The sequence below is a fragment of the Leopardus geoffroyi genome, chromosome C3 (genome assembly GCF_018350155.1).
Source record: "Leopardus geoffroyi isolate Oge1 chromosome C3, O.geoffroyi_Oge1_pat1.0, whole genome shotgun sequence".
Taxonomy (NCBI): domain Eukaryota; kingdom Metazoa; phylum Chordata; class Mammalia; order Carnivora; family Felidae; genus Leopardus; species Leopardus geoffroyi.
Window position 1 is genome coordinate 101,374,858 of NC_059338.1, and position 17,502 is coordinate 101,392,359.

Here is a 17,502-nt window from a genome sequence, read left to right on the forward strand (position 1 = left end):
TGCTAGAGGAGATAAACCAGTGGAATCAGGGGGACATGTCTGTGGATCATAGCCTATGTTTCCCAGGTTTGCTCTGACCAAGCCACTAATAAATTGCAAGGTGTTTAGAAGTTTCCCACAGAGTGAATGCAGTCTAAGCACATTTTTGTCTTTCTCTCTTTATTTTTTTTCTGAATATAAAATTATATTCTCATTTTTTTAAAGAAAGTGGAAAATATTTACTATTTCAAGAAGAAAATAAAATTCACCTGTATTCCCATCAGCCAGAGACTGTGTTCACAATTCAGTGTTTCTTTTCTTTTCCCAATGCATACAAATGTCTGAATACATTTACTGTAATTGAGAACATACTAAATAAATATATCATTTTGTATACTGCTTATTATGTTGAGCAGAAAGTTGTTGTGTTTGTTTTAAGCCATGGAAAACTGGTACTTTTTAGTCATTTTGTACCTTAAAATCTAGACCATACAATCTGTTCAATAGATAGGAACTTGAGAGGGTGGCCTTTATAACTGTGGGCATGGTTATTTTTAAATCTTAATATAGTAATTTACATTTGAGAAAGACTATAGAATTAATTTTTAGTTCTGGTAACTTTTCTTGTTTCCCTTTCTTTCTCAACCCCCTAATTGCTCTCTCTGGGAAATAACTATTTGCTAAAGATAAAAATTATTTGTACAGATTCTAGAAATACATTCTATAAATGGGAGAAGGTTCATCACACAGCTTTCCTTCTGCTCCTCAGAGAAGAAATCCTAGGGGTTTTGTGAGATGCTGAGAAACAATTTGTTCCTTCTTAGAACTCAGAGTAATGGGTAATAGTTTGTACTCCTCTCTTCAGAGGAGTTTTGTGAGATGCTGAGAAACAGCATCCTAGGGGTTTTGTGAGATGCTGAGAAAAAATTTGTTCCTTCTTAGAACTCAGAGTAATGGGTAATAGTTTGTACTCCTCTCTTCAGAGTAAGTCAGGCCTTGGGGTACAAGACTGTTATATTAGCCGTTAAAATTATTAAATCTGATTCAGTACCATACTTCATAATAAAACTTCACTGCTAATACATCACAGTCTCAAAAACATGATGCAGATTTAAAAATGAAAGAGTTGAAGGAACCATATAGTATGATAACACTTTTGGAAATCTTGAAAATATACTAGATGGTATGGTTTATTATTTTGTTTATATACCTATGTAGCATAAGTCCATATCAATTTTAGGATAATGATTGATTCTGCTGTGTATGTAGAGGGGGTGCTTAGATTGTCTTTGCAACATTTTATTTTTTACTAAAAAGGAAATTCAAAGCAAATATGTCAAAATGTGACATATGCTAAATCTTTTTTTAATGTTTATTCATTTTTGAGAGAGAGTGTGTGAGCAGGGGAGGGGCAGAGAGAGAGGGAGACACAGAATCTGAAGCAGGCTCCAGGCTCTGAGCTCTTAGCACAGAGCCCGATGCAGGGCTCAAACTCCTGAACCGCAAAATCATGACCTGAGCCGAAGTCAACTGAGCCACCCAGGCACCCCAGTCTGCTAAATCTTAATGGGAGCTTCATGATATCTAATATTTTTAAGATTCCAAGATTTTAGACTTTATAATAAATCAGACCAGCCTTTTTAGTGAAAGACCAGTTAGTGTCTGGTCTTTTTAGACCAGTTAGTGAAAAACAGAAGGTTGTGAGTGGTCATTGCTTGTTGGGGATGGGGATGAAATCAGAAGGAACACTGTGAGGTGATCTATAGCTCCCAAAAGTAGATTAGCGAATCTTTAAAAGGGCCTTTTACAAAATTCCTCTGGCAATACATGTGGCAATGAGAACAGGTATTTTAACAGTTACTTATGCTTAGTTTCATTCTCTCTTCTTGTGTGTGGTTAATTCTAAGAGGGGCTAATTCACTGTAATGGTAATTTGGGCTCCCTTCCAATAGCACTTGAGTTATAATAAGCATTGCCAAGGCACCAAAGTGGTCTTTGTGAAAGAAGAGACAATGTCTGGTGTATGTAGTCCTTTGAGGAAAGTGAGGAAAAATAAGGATTTCATATCACTGTCAGCAATCACTGTCCCTTTCTTAGGCTTTGAATAACTGTTTCCATTCTAATCTTGCTAGTTCTTGGACCAAGGGTAATTTAAATAAGAACTACTCAAAAAATATTATTCAGGAAAAGTTAGACCTCACACATAATACTTTGGAATGTTTATTATATAATGATGTTGACAGTTTTATGCCTGTACAAACTTATTGTATGTTCCATTGAGTAACCCCACATTGTACAGGAAAACACACAGACACATGTGCGTGCATGCGCACACACACACATACACACACACACACATATGTAATTTTACCATTAATTTTACCTTGTTTAAGCAAATGAAAGGCAGGTAATTTTTAAAAAGCGACCCTAAATTTAAGAGATATTAAAGAAGAGAAGGAAGATAAATAGATCAACTTTATTTCAAGAAAGGAAGCAGTATATATGGAAAGATAATAGCCTAAAAAGTCAGAATGTTGAACAGAGGGGTTTTATTGGAAAAAGGTTAGATTTTAAGTGCTAATATCTTGCAATTTCATATGAAATACCAGAGTAAAATGATAGCAATTTTCTACCTAGTGGTGGTATTCCTGAAAAATCTGTAAAGTTGTTAATTATGAAGGCTTTTAAACTTCTGTTAATGTGTTTATTATAGCATCTGCTGAGTATTTAAATTGCATGATCCATGCTGCAGTGTTTCATTTAATGCAGGAGGTTTTCTTTAAAGATGAGTATCATAAGCCACTTGTTTGTATCACTGTCATAGGAGAAAAGAATATAGTTTGAAAAATATGTTTCTCAGAATTATCCTATAGAGGCTCTTACACTCCATCAGCCCTTTAGAGCTTACCATCTGCTGGGGTGGTCTCTAGTTCAGATGTCAAAGCTTTCTTTTTTTAAGTGAACCGGAATGTATTTTATGGAGCATGCAAGGGGTTAAATTTCATTCCAGATAAGAAACTAAAACACACACAGTTAAAGGAAGATATACCTGCAGTTTTCTGTTTCAAACAGTATCTTCTTTATTTTATAAGTTATCACTTTTAATTGACATAAAAACAATGTGTATGAAGTTGCTTTGTGGTTCTTCCATTTTTTTTCTGTCATTAAAGTGTAAATTCAGAATTTGGGAAAAAAGGTTTCTCAGTTGTTAGGCAGAATACTGGAGCTGTCCATGACTGTTTAAAAAACATTATCTATAGTGATTACATTTGACATAAAATATATCTCATCCAAAGGAAAGTGAGGTATGTTAAATGGACCTTTAATGAAGTAAATTACAGTGAAATGAACAGAACCACAAGATATGAATGTAGAACTTGATACATATAGGTTGGGAGTATGAGAACGTATGTGTTTGGAGAGCATATGTGTGCAAGTAAATATATACACATACACACACAGACACAACTATATGTGTTATTAGAGGTGTGAACATTATGCTTAGTGTATTTGAAAATATGGTAAAGTGCAAAGAAATTATCTGCCTGAGTCTACTAAATGAATGTCATATTAGAAATCCAGTAGCATGCTTTTGCGCTGTGTGTAGCCTCAAAGGCATGCCTTTGCTCATTCTCTCTTCATCTCCTGAATAGCACATTCTAGGAGGTAGTCAGGGACGCCATCTTGCCTAAGCAAGCATAGCTCCTTGTATGCTGTCAGAGCCCTCCTGGCTCCCTCTCTATCTTCCATCCTCCAAGTTTTTCAGGCCACATTTTTGTGTATTAAGGCAGATGTAAGAAGTGTATGCCGTCTCTGCCATATTCATATAGGATTGACTCTGGAAAGATTTCCTTGATTCCCTCGCTTAGAGGTTTCATTTCTTCCTTCATCCTACCCCATCAGACAGGCAGGTGGGCAGGACATTTGTACCTTTATTCTAGTACTTGTAACATACTTGTATTATAGTTAGTCTTAGTCACCAAAATCAAGTTTTATTCATTCTTTTGCTCTCATTGTATAGCTCAGTGATTAAAACATGTTAGTTTCCATTGTGTTTGCTGGATTTTACTTACTTTAAATAATTACCTATAACAAGATGATTGAGAAAAGAAAAAGTAAGGAAGGAACAATAAGAAAAGATGGGATTATGTGGTTCAGTAAATGAAGATATATGTCTTCAGATCTGTCTACTTTTGCATCATTTACATTGGTCCCATTGATATTCAGAGAGGCATAATTAATAATTGTTAATGTGATTTTCATACTTTCAGGAACAAATGTAAGTAGGCTAAGCTCACAATTGGGGGCTGTTAGTATTTTCATATACAAGTTCATTCATTCATGCATTATTTGAATTTATTTAAATTACTTAAAGGCACCTGGCTGACTCTGTCCATAGAGCATGGAGCTCTTGGAGTCATGAGTTCACTCCCCACCCTGGGCATAGAGCTAACTTAAAAATAAATTAAAATAAATTTACTCTATTTAAGCTGAGCAGTTGTTTGCCCTCAAGGAGCTAGTGGTGTACTGGAGACAGTGCTATTATAAAAAAAAAAAAAAAGCACAGGATGCTTTAGAAGTGAAGTATACAAAGGAAGGATATTACAGAGAGGAGAGTCATGAAAAGTTGCCTTGAGGAGGAAAAGCATGAACTTAGTTTTGAAAAACAGGACCTAGCCTATGAAAAGGGAAGGTGAAGTAGAAAAAGAACATGTCAATCAGGGCAAAGTCATATGCAAAGGCATGGAAACAGAAGAAAATGTGTGCTTGGAAAAATAATTTGATGTGTGTGGAGCATAGAGTGCAAAGGAGAGGGAAGCCGAATCCAGATCAGATTCTTCTATGCAGATTAAGGGGTTGTGACTTTATCTGCAGGTAGTGGAAACCATTGGAAGTCGAGTTTAAGCAGTGGCGTGATGACGACAAATTAATGTTTTAGATAGATTCCTCTGGTTATGCCATGGATGATGGACTGGAGGAAGTCTGGAGTCAGGAGACCAGTTATAGGGCCAAAACAAATCCAGAAGAAAGATGACAAGAGTCTGACCTGAGTTAGTGCCTGTGAGGATACAGAGATGTGGCAGGAAAAAAAGGGAAGTGGAGAGAGGGGTGGATCTAGGCACTCTTCAGGATACAGAAGCAACACAGTCTGGTGCTGATTGATTGTTGAAAATGAAGGCAAGGAAAAGAAAAGATGACTCCCTGTGGCTTGGATGAATGGGTAGGTGGTAGTGGTGCCATTCATTAATATAAGAAACCTAGGAAGAAAGCCAGGTTTTGTTGGTGAAAGACAAGCAAGGAAAATATTTTAGACAGAATGGTGCCTGGGGATTAAGGAAATCAGAAATTCTAACTTTTTATATTAAAACATATGTGCCTGCTATAGAGACATGATCCAAGACTTTCGTATTGTGTTCCTATATGATTGTTTCCTAATTGCCATTAAGGATATGTATTATATATTTTATAGAGGTAGATATATACAACCATATTTAAATTTTTGATAATAAATTAAAATTAAAATCTTGAATACTCTGTTACTTTATAAGGGAAATTTTAAATCAAGTAATTTGAGAGCTTTGAGCATTATAAATAATCTAATCCAGACCTTCATTTCATAGATGAAGATCTAAAACTCAAATTGTTTAAATAACTTGCCCAAGTTTATGGAGTAAATCAACAACAGTACCTGGATTAAAATCTAGATAACCTCACTCCTGACTGAGTGTGCTTTTTATATACCAACTGCTTTTAAAAAGATGTAAAGGGAAATATTAAGTAAACACTTACAAATGTTTTCAAAATTTCATGACTCTGGATTTTTTTGGGTGTAAGGTGAGTGTAAGTGAAGGTGAGTGTAAAAGAGAGATGCCAGGCTAGTAAAGTGTGTTTCAGCATAGGAAATATCGCGTTTCTTTATATATGAAGAGAGAATGACTTTCCTGGGTCTTGACCCAACTCTGGATCCTATATGTGACTGACCACTTGCAGCAACCACAAAAATGTGGTCTTTAAAAAAGTCAGAGCTGGGGCACCTGGGTGGCTCAGTCGGTTAAGCGGCCAACTTCAGCTCAGGTCATGATCTCGCGGTCTGTGAGTTCGAACCCCGCGTTGGGCTCTGTGCTGACCACTCAGAGCCTGGAGCCTGTTTCAGATTCTGTGTCTCCCTCTCTCTCTGACCCTCCCCCATTCATGCTCTGTCTCTCTCTGTCTCAAAAATAAATAAACATTACAAAAAAATTTTTTTTTAAAAGTCAGAGCCAAGAAAAATTATTGTAGAAGAATTTGTTCATATGGGATATTCTGGGGTGCCCTTGATACCTTAGCTTCTCTCTAAACCTTAGTGGGGATATTGCTACTATTCTTTTGCAGGTGATATAACAAACATACCCTCACATTATTCTCAGTAGCTCAGAGCTTCTCCCTGTCAAACAGAGATAATAATATTTACATGAAGAAATGTAGTCAGAGGTAAATTCCATCAGAGTATTTACCAACTGTTTTGGGAAATGTGGGGTGAGCCAATAATACTGGCAGCCATTATTGTTGACGCAACCTGATGATGTAAGTCTAAGTTTCCCACACATTGAGTGGACATGGCCTGGCATCTGACATTAATTAGTTGTTTCACCTTGTTTTCTATAACCTCTTTGAACCTCAGTCACCACATCTGTAAAATGAGATTTTTGAAGTTCATGATATTTAATGTCTCTTCCAGCTCACTGATTCTAATGGTTTCTTTCTTCCATAAATAGTTAAGTGCTCCTTTAGATACCAAAATGAGAAATGGGATTCATGTCATACATATCAGCACAGAAACTATTTCAAATGTCTGCTAAATAGATCTGTTGTCTAAAAAGACAATTATACTTTGCCATGTGGTAAAAGAAGCAATATACTGGGAGATCTAATAATAGAAATTCTTGCAAATAATATATTTGGCCTCAGGCATCTTTTTAATAAAACCATAAACCTAGATATAGTTGCATTTTCAGTATTGCCACTGATTTATGAAACAATGATATTAGATAAAACTATCAACATTTAAGGCATTTTTTGCATTGTTTTACCTTTTTATTGCTTTTCCATATTTACCCTTTTACTTTATTTCACGGTTGTTTTGCCATAACTGAGTAATACCATATGCACCAACATTCAATGAGAGTCCACTTAATCTACAACATATTTTAAGTGAACAATGCCTTTGTCAATTTTTATAGGGCTTAAAATGTATTTTTTTTCCTTAAGAATTACAAGGAGAAATTCTATTCTTTGTGCTTTAAGATATGCTGTTATTTAAGAGAGCCCTTGAAGTGAAATGATAGAGAATGAATTTCATATGCAAACATGTCATAATATCACACAGATTTTAGTTCTCATGAACACAAAGCAGCAAGAATTTTGAAGACCTGGTAAGAAAGCTCTCTCAAAACTCTGTCTCATCATGGAAAATAATAGCATTAATTCTCTGCTAGTCATTGGGCAAAAGACATGGGCAAGTGATTTATGACTGAACTACAAATGACTGATAATCTTGACTTCTTAAAAATATTTTTCTCTGTTTATTAATGCAACTTGTCGCACAGCTGACTGTATATTTGCTTTCTTACCCCCTATAACATTTCCCAGAATGTTACAGTCACCAATCCGTGTGAAAATGATTAAATTAAAAAAATGAAAAATTATCTGTCCTTGAACAAGTTTCTCCCCATCTGTTCTGTTTTATGTATTCCCTGAATGAATATTATGTGTTATTGGAATTTGCCTATGACATTGATGGTAGTTTGCTTGTGCTTGATAACTGACTATTCTTTAGAATTAGGCACAACCTGCGGGGTCATCTAGCCTCTTTCAAAGCAACATACCAGTTCTTTCACCGACTCATTGTGTGATCATAGACTTAACTTCCCTGAGCTTGTTTCCTTGTCAGTGAAATAAGGACACATAATACAGTGCCTGGACTGTTATAAGGAGTCAGTGAGCCACATGTTTATAAAAACCTGGTACATACCCAACCTTAGTAGGGGCTTAACATGTTGTTGTTGTTGTTGTTATTCTCTTTGTTATATTTTAGAATAGCTTGCAAGAAACGTAATGGGTGGAAGGAAACAAATATGTTATAAACTACATACTAAGAAAAAAATGAGGAAAGGATTTTTAATGACCAATTGTATTAAAAATGCTAGCAAAGTGAACTTCCCACATAACTGGCCCTAGAGCCTCTCAACTCCCTTCAAATAAACTTGGCCTCCAATATGGTGAAGCGGAGTGAAGTAATCACCCTCTCATGATGCATGTTTTCCTCAAAGGAATGAGTAAATTAATTCTCAGTGAGCTGGCTAAAAATGCGATCAATCGTTCATTCACCAATCAGTCAACCAAGCCAGTCCAACAACAGAGCAGTTCCCACAACTCTGAGGCTAGTGGAACATCAGAAGGTAGAGTTGAGTTGTTCCTTTTATCTCCATTAAGTCATCTAAGGCCTCTGAGCCCTATTTCTTAAACCATAAAATAGAGTCAATACCCTGCATGTAGGGTTGGCATAAGAATCAAGTCAGACAGTGTCTATGAAAGCTTTTTGTAAACACTAAATCACCAAATGTAACATTATTTATTTGCTTACACATTATTTATTGTTCATTATCTCATTTCTAATGCCATCGTACCTTCTCATGCTGGCTTTTTGGCCAGTACTTTACCTAGAGTCAGACACTGAGAATGGCAGTATAGTCAAATAATTTTATGATTCAAATTGGGAGTCTCTTACTTTATAATCTATCAGGTCTTGCGGTCAGCAACTTGTAAGCTTAAAACTGACATCTTAGATGTTTCTAAAATATTAAAACTTGAAGTAGCCATCATAGTCTGTGAACATGTTTTTAAAACCAGTAGGGAAAATATGAGGACAATCAAATTTGTTACAAATTTTTCCTGAACCTGGCTGATATGACACATCAAGATGGATTTCACAGTTATACATCTACAGAGGAATGTTGAGAGATAAGATGAAAGTAGCCCTCCTTATTAATCACACATTGTATATTTGACTTCTGCCTCCCTCCTCAGCCTTTAAATCAACTACATCTGGTTTTTGCTACTTAAATGTGCCATTATCGTTTATATTAAAAGGCAGTTACTCCTACAGAAAGCAGCCCCACTTAATTAAAAAATAATTAACTGGAGTTATATTCATGTTATTCATCACAGCAGCCCAAATAAGAATTTTAGTATAGGTTTTTTACATATTTTTACAGTAGGGTCAGCAGAATTTGGAGACTGTGATGAATGCTTACATAAAGCAGTTATTTTGCTTTGCTGGTGTTACCTTTTACAGTTAAAAAAAAAAAACATAGTAGTACAGAATAGAGAGATAGGAGCTAACATAGATAGAGTCACAAAGCAGCTGATCCTTGATGTAGTCACTATATGCCAGAGGGGGTCCTCCTTTATTGGAGACTGAAACACATCAAGTTGAGCTCTGGAAAATAACTCCCACTAACCAACTGCATAAGAAGTTGGTGTATAGGGATGCCTGCTAGCTCAGTTGGTAGAGGACGCACCTCTTGATCTTGGGGTTGTGAGTTCAAGCCCCACGTTGGGCATAGAGGCTACTTAAACAAACAACCAAAAAACTGATGTATAATTATCACAGAGATCTATATTGAAGCTCACTGATGAGTGAGTTCTCTCTCAGTAGAGAAATCTACATAGGAAACCAAGTTATTATTTGAGCTTTCTTGATAAGCAGGGAATTTGACATTGAATAAATTCAGTAGTCTAAATCACTGCTACTCAAGGAAGTTGTCGTTTTGCAAACAAGTTAAGAAGCTTGCTCCAGAATTCCAGAATGTAAATTAAAGCATTACAGCATCACTTTCTTCATTGAGAAAGTCTTGCTCCTATATTTATATGCACATACACACATACACGTAGTAATAGTGTGCTTAGCAACGTAGGTAATTTGCTTTCTGACACAGTTTCCTCATTTCACATCACACTGTTCACAAACAGATCTCATATAGGTAATTCTTCTGTGGACCACACTTTGAGAAGCACTGGTCTTTGCCTGAATTAGAATTACATTGGGAGGCGTGTAAAATACATAGTTGTCTAGTATATACCCATGAAAATTCTGACTCAGTGTTCTGTTGTCTGGTACCTTCATCTGCATTTAAAAAATGCTTCCCATGTAGCTTTGATAAACATACAAGGTCAAGGAACTACACAATAATATGCAGAGTAATTAAATAGTACTTAGCTGAATAGGTTAGAGATTGAGAACATGGGTTTTGGCGTTGGGAGTTGAGTTATTGTTTTTCTTGGGCAAATTGCTGTGGATTTTGTAGGCCTCAATAGCCTAACCTATAAAGCAGCTATAACAATACATACCATATAAACTTGTAAGGTTTGAGTGCTGTTATAAAAAGAAAGTACTTAGTTCAATACCTACCACATAGTAGACAATCGATAAATGTCAACTGTAAATGGCAGGTAATCACCTCCATGATGAAGATTTACCTGTCATTTTTGAGAGTATATTCATTCATAATTTCCAAAAAGAGAGTTAAAGCATGTTATGAGGAAAAGGAAAACATGATGCAGAATCCAAGACAACAGATGCCTGATACTCCGACCTACCTTTCCACTACCTTTCCATTGTTGTTCAAATATGTTAGTTCAATTGGAATAAAGCCAAGGTTAGATGTGGCTTCGTCTAGACCTTACATTTTGTCAAGATAGTTTCTGGATAGCTATTCTAACCTATCAATGTTATGTTTGTTTTATAATAAATGTTTGTAAGTTGAGTTTTTTTTCCTCTACTTCTAATTTTGGGAATAAAGGATGAAGGGGAGTTACTTTATATTGACCAAGAACATAGTCAGAATTTATTAATAACAATAAGAGTTTTGATTCTAACCTTTCATTTTCTTTATCTTGGGGCAGATTTATGTTTGATAAATAGAAATAAGCAAGAGACGGTGTTAGAAAGTGAACTGCCAGAGTTGCACAAAGGGGAATTTAGGTTTAGACTTTATTTATTACATGACAATAATATTACTATGGATTATAAAATAGTGGATGCATTATGGTTCACTAAATCAGTAAAAATCACGTAGCTGTTAATGATTTGGAACCCGGCTTATGAAGAACAACTTGGCAGAGCTATCAAGTGGTTAAGAGTGTTGGTATGAAAGTTAAGGACTTCAGCGTTCAAATCCAAGTCTGGCTGTTTTTGTGGTGTGTGGCCTTGGACCTGACTTCTCTGGGATGCAGTTTCCCCATATGTGTAATTAGGTAATAAAATGTAGTCACCACACAGTGGTGGGGGAGAATTAAGTGCACTGACAGGGAGGTGCAGGCCTCTTCTGTGTTTTTCAAGCGTGGTTATACTTAGCTTTATTCTCTCAGGTGCCTAACAACCTCCCTCAGAGTGTCACTTAGGAATTCCCCCTGACCCCTGTGGTATAATTTACTTTACAACCATTGTATTCTCTAAGATGGCACCATAGAGGACTAAATGTTACCCAAGGCAAGGAGGGCAAATGCTGCTTTATAGCTTATACTTTCAGTGCTTTTCTGCTTTTTTTATTTTTTTATTTTTTTTAGCTTTCAAAGGAGCACTGAGAATGGTTTTAGCTCATTCTGTGGCTCTGCAGCTCATTTTGTATACTGTTGCCTATACTTGACTATTCTCTTAAAAGCTTGTGTTTGGGGCACCCACCCTCCTCCCACTGCTTGTGTAATTCCCCTAACCCAGCATGGTCTTTTACTTTTCATTACATGAATGAAAGCAGGAGGCTGAGTTTTTCTGAGACCGGTGGTCAATGTGGTCTATTGAAAGACCAGAGAACCAAGATTTAGATTTAAATGATCGTGCTAAGGCTGCTGCATTCTTGCTGGGTGACCTTGGTCTCATCATTGACCTTGTCTGATTCTGTTTCCTCAGCCATAAATAAAAGCAAACCAAAACAAATCACACAAACAATGAGGCCATCTGTACCTCACTCACATCTTTGCAGTGAGGATTGAAGGAGTTGTAGAAAATAAGAAAGCACTATCCAAGTGCAAATTTTCATTATGATTGTGAGGATTATATATATGTCTCAGTATATAAGGAGTTTGTTAGCAACTGGGTCCCTGTGTGCTCTGCTCCCATTTCCCAACTCCCAGAAATGCAGAGGATCCCTGCCAGATGGCTGATTTGCCAGCTGTGTCTTGTTTTGTCATTGTAAATATTACATGCTCCAACTGAGAAGCTTTGCTTATAATGTAGTATGTTTTGTCCTTTATCTCTTGCAGATTGAGAATTACATTGTGGAAAATATGAAGTCGGAGATGGCCCAGATACAGCAGAATGCAGTCCAGAACCACACGGCCACCATGCTCGAGATAGGAACCAGCCTTCTCTCTCAGACCGCAGAACAGACCAGAAAGCTGACAGATGTTGAGACCCAGGTACACCCCTGGGCCAGAGTCGACAAACTCTTAACTGAGCAGAATTTTTTCCCCTTTAGCATACTCCATAAACACAGAGCACATTTCAACCACTGAGATTGGGGAAACATATACATTTTTGTTTATTGGTAATAACAACAATGACTGCCTGACATGCTATGCATGTTTCTTTTGATTTAATGAAGGTTGGTAGATGTAGCTTTGTGTGTGTTTGCAAAAACAGGACTGGCAAAGGACTTAATCAGCATTTAAATTCAAATAAACACTGCAGCTACCAACTATGATATGATATGTGTCAAACAAAATAACCATTTGGGTCAAATTGGTGCCTTTGATGTACATTTTTGACCTGTCTTGTTTCGCCTCTGATAATACACTAGCCATATGGCACCTGCAGAGTATTTATGTGTCCAGTAGATACACAGGAAAACAAAATTAACTTAGCAGCAATGTGTAGTTATATATATATATATATATATATATATATATATATATATATATTTATAGTGCCATGGACAACAACATACTTCTTTATGTACAATCATACTTATTTCAGTACAGATCAGTAAAATGCCCTTTAGTCAGCACGGTCACAAACCTACTATTACAGTTCAGTGAAAATCTTTTTGATGATTTGAAGATGATTTCTTGGTCCCATTTTAACCATGGAAGTAGTTGTTCCCATTACTATTCTGAAACCCAGGGGATGATTCTATCCTAGTGTAGTTGATTTCTGGAATTGAAGCTGAAATAAATTCTTAAAAGATAAACTGAGGCACATTGAATTGTCAAGAGTTTATTTGGGCATACATCAATTGAAATTGAGCAGCGTTTAGCTAAAAGTGGTTAGGAACATTCCACTGTGGGAGCTACAGGAAAGGTTGTAACAGAGAAGATGTGGAAGCAAATCAAGGAAATTATTTGATTGATGAGAGCCCAAGCAGTGGCCTTATTTCAGGAAGCCTAGCTGGCTTTGTGATTGGTTGTTCTCAATTTTCATTTTCTTCGATTCAGATGCACTGACTCTGGCTTAGGCTTTGATTTACTTAATGTAGGTTACTGAGGCATTAGAGCCACCTCAGTCTAATAGTCTCCTTATTTAATTATTTTAACAATATAAATTAAAAAATAAGATGCAACCTTATTTCCATTTTATTTTGTTTCTGTTAATGACATCACAGATCATATAATGATATTTAAAGATAAATAACAATGACAATTTATCTGGATGGAGCACTATATGTTATACAAACAGCTTTCCCATGTACAAATAATATTTATGAAAACCATTCAAAGCAGACAAGAGGTCAGAAATTTTGAGCAATTTTTTCACACTGATACAGCTAGTGAGTTGAATCGGCACTTTCATTCCTTTCCTTTTTTTATCTCTCTGGATTAGTAGTACTAATAATTAAACTAATTAAATAAGAACTTAAATGTGGATTACATTGGAGCAGTAAACCACATGGGCTTTGGAAAGTATTTTTTGCTGCACACTATTATCAGATAACTACAGGGGATGGGGAAGGGGAAGCTACATGTTATAACTAAAAAGTATGAGACTTTATATAATCATTTATTATCATACTAAACAAGTATGGAGATCTATGAACATTGGCTTCTTTTGGTATAAATAATATGAGAGTATTTTCTCTTGCTTTTTTTTTTTTTAGAATAGAATACTCACCTTCTCCTACAAAGCATTCTGTATATTCAGAAACTGAAACAACACAACCATACTTGACACAACCATACTTGAGTGAATATTTGAAATTTTTATACATTTATGAGTTTTAATGACTTACATGGCAGTGTTTTATTTTTTTCCATCCCCCAAATCCTTTTGAGTTATTTTTACTCATTTTCTACCTAGAAGTTGGAGTTGTGGTGGTGGTCGGGGGGGAGTCCCATTGTCAGCATCTTAATGTACAAATTGTACATTAGATTTTAAGAGATAAAAACTTGTTCTGCGTCCTTAAGGCTAAAAAATATGTACTTTATGGAAAATAGTACAGAAAATTTGTAGGAAAAAAACCGCCTTATAGGGAACAGCTAAAACTAAAGAGTCATTAAAGGCCAATTAAAGTTTATTAGTTACTCCAAGAAGAATTTCAAGATAGCTAAAACCTGCAAAATATCTTAAAAATCACAAATCTATCAGAACTTGTGATGAGAGACAGGTAGAGAAGGAAGGCAATAGCTCAGACCAACTATGTTCTACCTTAAGAAGTAAATCCTGGGAGTTCTTTTCATTTGCATTTTGTTTATTTTTTTAAGTTTATTAATTTATTTATTTTGTGAGAGAGGAAACATGAGTGGGGGAGGGATAGAGAGAGAATCCCAAGCAGCTTCATGCTGTCGGTGCACAGCCAGACCCACAAACTGTGAGATCTTGACCCGAGCAGGAGTTGAACACTTAACTGACTGAGCCAACTGGGTACCCCTTCATATTCATTTTAATGTCTTCTAATTGTCTGTGCTACTGTAAAGCTGTTTTCATGTGAATGTGTACACATGTGGTGCTCTGTTGAACCTTTGCAACAGGCCTGTTTGTTCTACTTAGACATAGCCATTCAAGTGCACTCAAGTACAGATGCAGGGGCAAGTTTGCAGAATGAATCCTAAATTGTTTCTTAATCTAAATGCATTCTATTCTTTAATAATCAGCATTTATAAACGAATAGACCCTTTGGGCTATCCAAGTATGCTCCTACGTTTTTGTTCCATGTTAATTCTCCTTTGTTTCACATCGGTAAGTGCTACTTTTCCTACACTGACTTCAGGTTCTCAATTATTTTAGGAACTTATATCAATGGTTTTGCAACATATTTTAGTGTTCTAACTTTTACATGATAATGGTATAAAGACAAGTAACTTACTGCTTTCTAGTCCGCTGTCTAGACCTTCCAGAACTTAACAAAAGGTGGCAGAAACATGGTTTTACTGTAATGGCAATTAAAAATACTTATGTGTTTAACAAGCACCATAATCAGAAAAGAAATAGATAATGAGCACGTCTAAATGACCCTGCTAGCCACAGTGGTGAGAATCAGGTGCCAACACCATGCCCGTACCTTCCTCTTCAGCCTAGCTTGTAGTGTTTTTCTCACTCTGTTATGTTTGTACCAATATCTCCTTTACTTCCAGTTCCTCTTTCCAAGTGTGCCCTATGAAGGAGTTAGTTTCAGACATTATCCATGTCCCTTCCTGTAGTGGAAGTCTATTTCTGACTTCTCCCACGGGCCTATTTTGATTAGAGGTACACGAATAGACAAACTGTATTAGCATTCATCTCTCATAATAGGTGTTTGGCTCTGTTCTAAGCAATTTTACATATATTAGCTACTTAATAATTAAAAAAAAAATCCTGTGGGGTAGGTACCACCATCATCCCTTATATGTAAGTGATGAATCACTAAACTGTATTCCTGAAATCATCATTACAATATATGTAAACTAAATTTAAAAATTAAATTTAAATAAAATAGAATTTAAATAAATGTAAATAAAATTTAAAAATTAGAAAAAAATATAGTAAAGATGTGGGAACTGAAATCCAAAGAGGTGAAGCAACTTGTCCTGAGTGAAACAACTAGTGGTAAATGTTAGAGCAAAATTTTTACCCCAGGAAGTCTGGCATCACAGTCTACATGCCTTACTGGCTCCCTTTGTGTCTATTCTGCCTCTCTCAAGGTTCCTTTCTCTCTTTAAGGCTGTAGAAACTAAATGGGCCCAAGCAGAGGGTAAGATGGAAATCAGAAAAGACGAAAGTAATGTGAACCTAATAGTAGCAGCTGAAAGTTTTCTATAAATGATAAGGATACTGCTGCTGTTGCTGTTCTGCTGCTGCTGATGGCACCACCAATTATTGCCATTTTGCCATGTGACTGCACATTGTCTCATGTGATCCTAGAATCCAGTGTTCTCCTTGCCATTTGCTGGCTGTGTAACTAACTATAGGGCAGTTCCTTAGACACTTAGCCTATGTCTCCTCTAATTTCCAATTATTTATATAGGAACCATAGTCTTAGGAATGGAATTTAACCAAATTTTAAAAGGTATATTTTGAGTGTCTTCTTAATGTAAGAGGTTTTAATAGGTACTGTATAGAATACAATAAGTAAAGCAATCTTTATCCTCAGGTAGCTTAATTGAGTTAATGTGGCAAAACTTGTCTAAACCATTTCTTCCTTAACTTTCCATCAAATAAGTTCGCTATGAAGCCATTTCTTATTGCCATAAAAAGGCATCTTTCCAGTCTCCTACTGTGGGGGTTTCATTGACCAATGACCCCAGCTGCTGTACTCTGAAATCCATCACTATGTTGATGCAGAAGGCACAATTCCCAGTGACATGTTGTAGTAGCAATACTTAGTCAGACCTGCCCCTGGGAGCTGTTGGACTCCACTGACACATGACTTTGGCTAAGGGCTCTCCCTCAGCCTTGCTGAACTTTCTCACAGCTTCCCTGGAGGCCAAGATTTCCACTCAATCTTCTCTCCTTCCCTTTCTTCTTCACTGTGATTAGACGTGCATCCTAGTCAGAAGGTGCTCCTAGACACCTCTATCTTCTCCCCAACTTTCCTTTACAGGCATTCCCCCTAATAAATTTCTTATATGTGTAATCTCATTTTGTCATCTGCTTGTCAGAGGTCATACACCTGTTGTTTGGACTTCAGTTGTACAATTGCAAGTTTAAGCCAGTTCAGGAACAGATTAGTCAATGAGCATCAGTCTCTAGACAGAAATAGGTTTGAGAAGGCAGCTCTCAAAGTTGAGCCACTGGATCTCTTCAACTTGAAGAGAGATAGTTGAATAAATATTTAACCTTGGCCTAGTTAAAATGGCAGTAAAATGAATTTGCTAATGGGTCATCCAAGAAAAATACCCTGGTAATTAACTTTCTCACAAGGTCTGGAAAAAGTATTTGATAACCCATTTGAAGAGGTCTCAGTGAACTATGACCCACAGGTCAAATTTGAATTGCCAGCTCCTTTTATAAATAAAGTTTTTATTGAATACAGCTACACTCATTCATGTATATGTTGTGTATGGATGCTTTCCCAA

At 36.2% G+C, this 17,502-nt stretch overlaps 1 protein-coding gene across 6 annotated transcripts in view; it reads left to right on the plus strand.

Annotated features, from left to right (window-relative positions):
- Positions 1-17,502, plus strand: part of ANGPT1 (angiopoietin 1) — a 249,925-nt gene that overhangs the window by 136,780 nt on the left and 95,643 nt on the right. For all 6 annotated transcript variants that reach the window (XM_045453903.1, XM_045453904.1, XM_045453902.1 and 3 more), the window contains one exon: positions 12,280-12,435. In XM_045453903.1, coding sequence (XP_045309859.1) covers positions 12,280-12,435 — 156 coding nt within the window. The remainder of the gene's footprint in view (positions 1-12,279; positions 12,436-17,502) is intronic.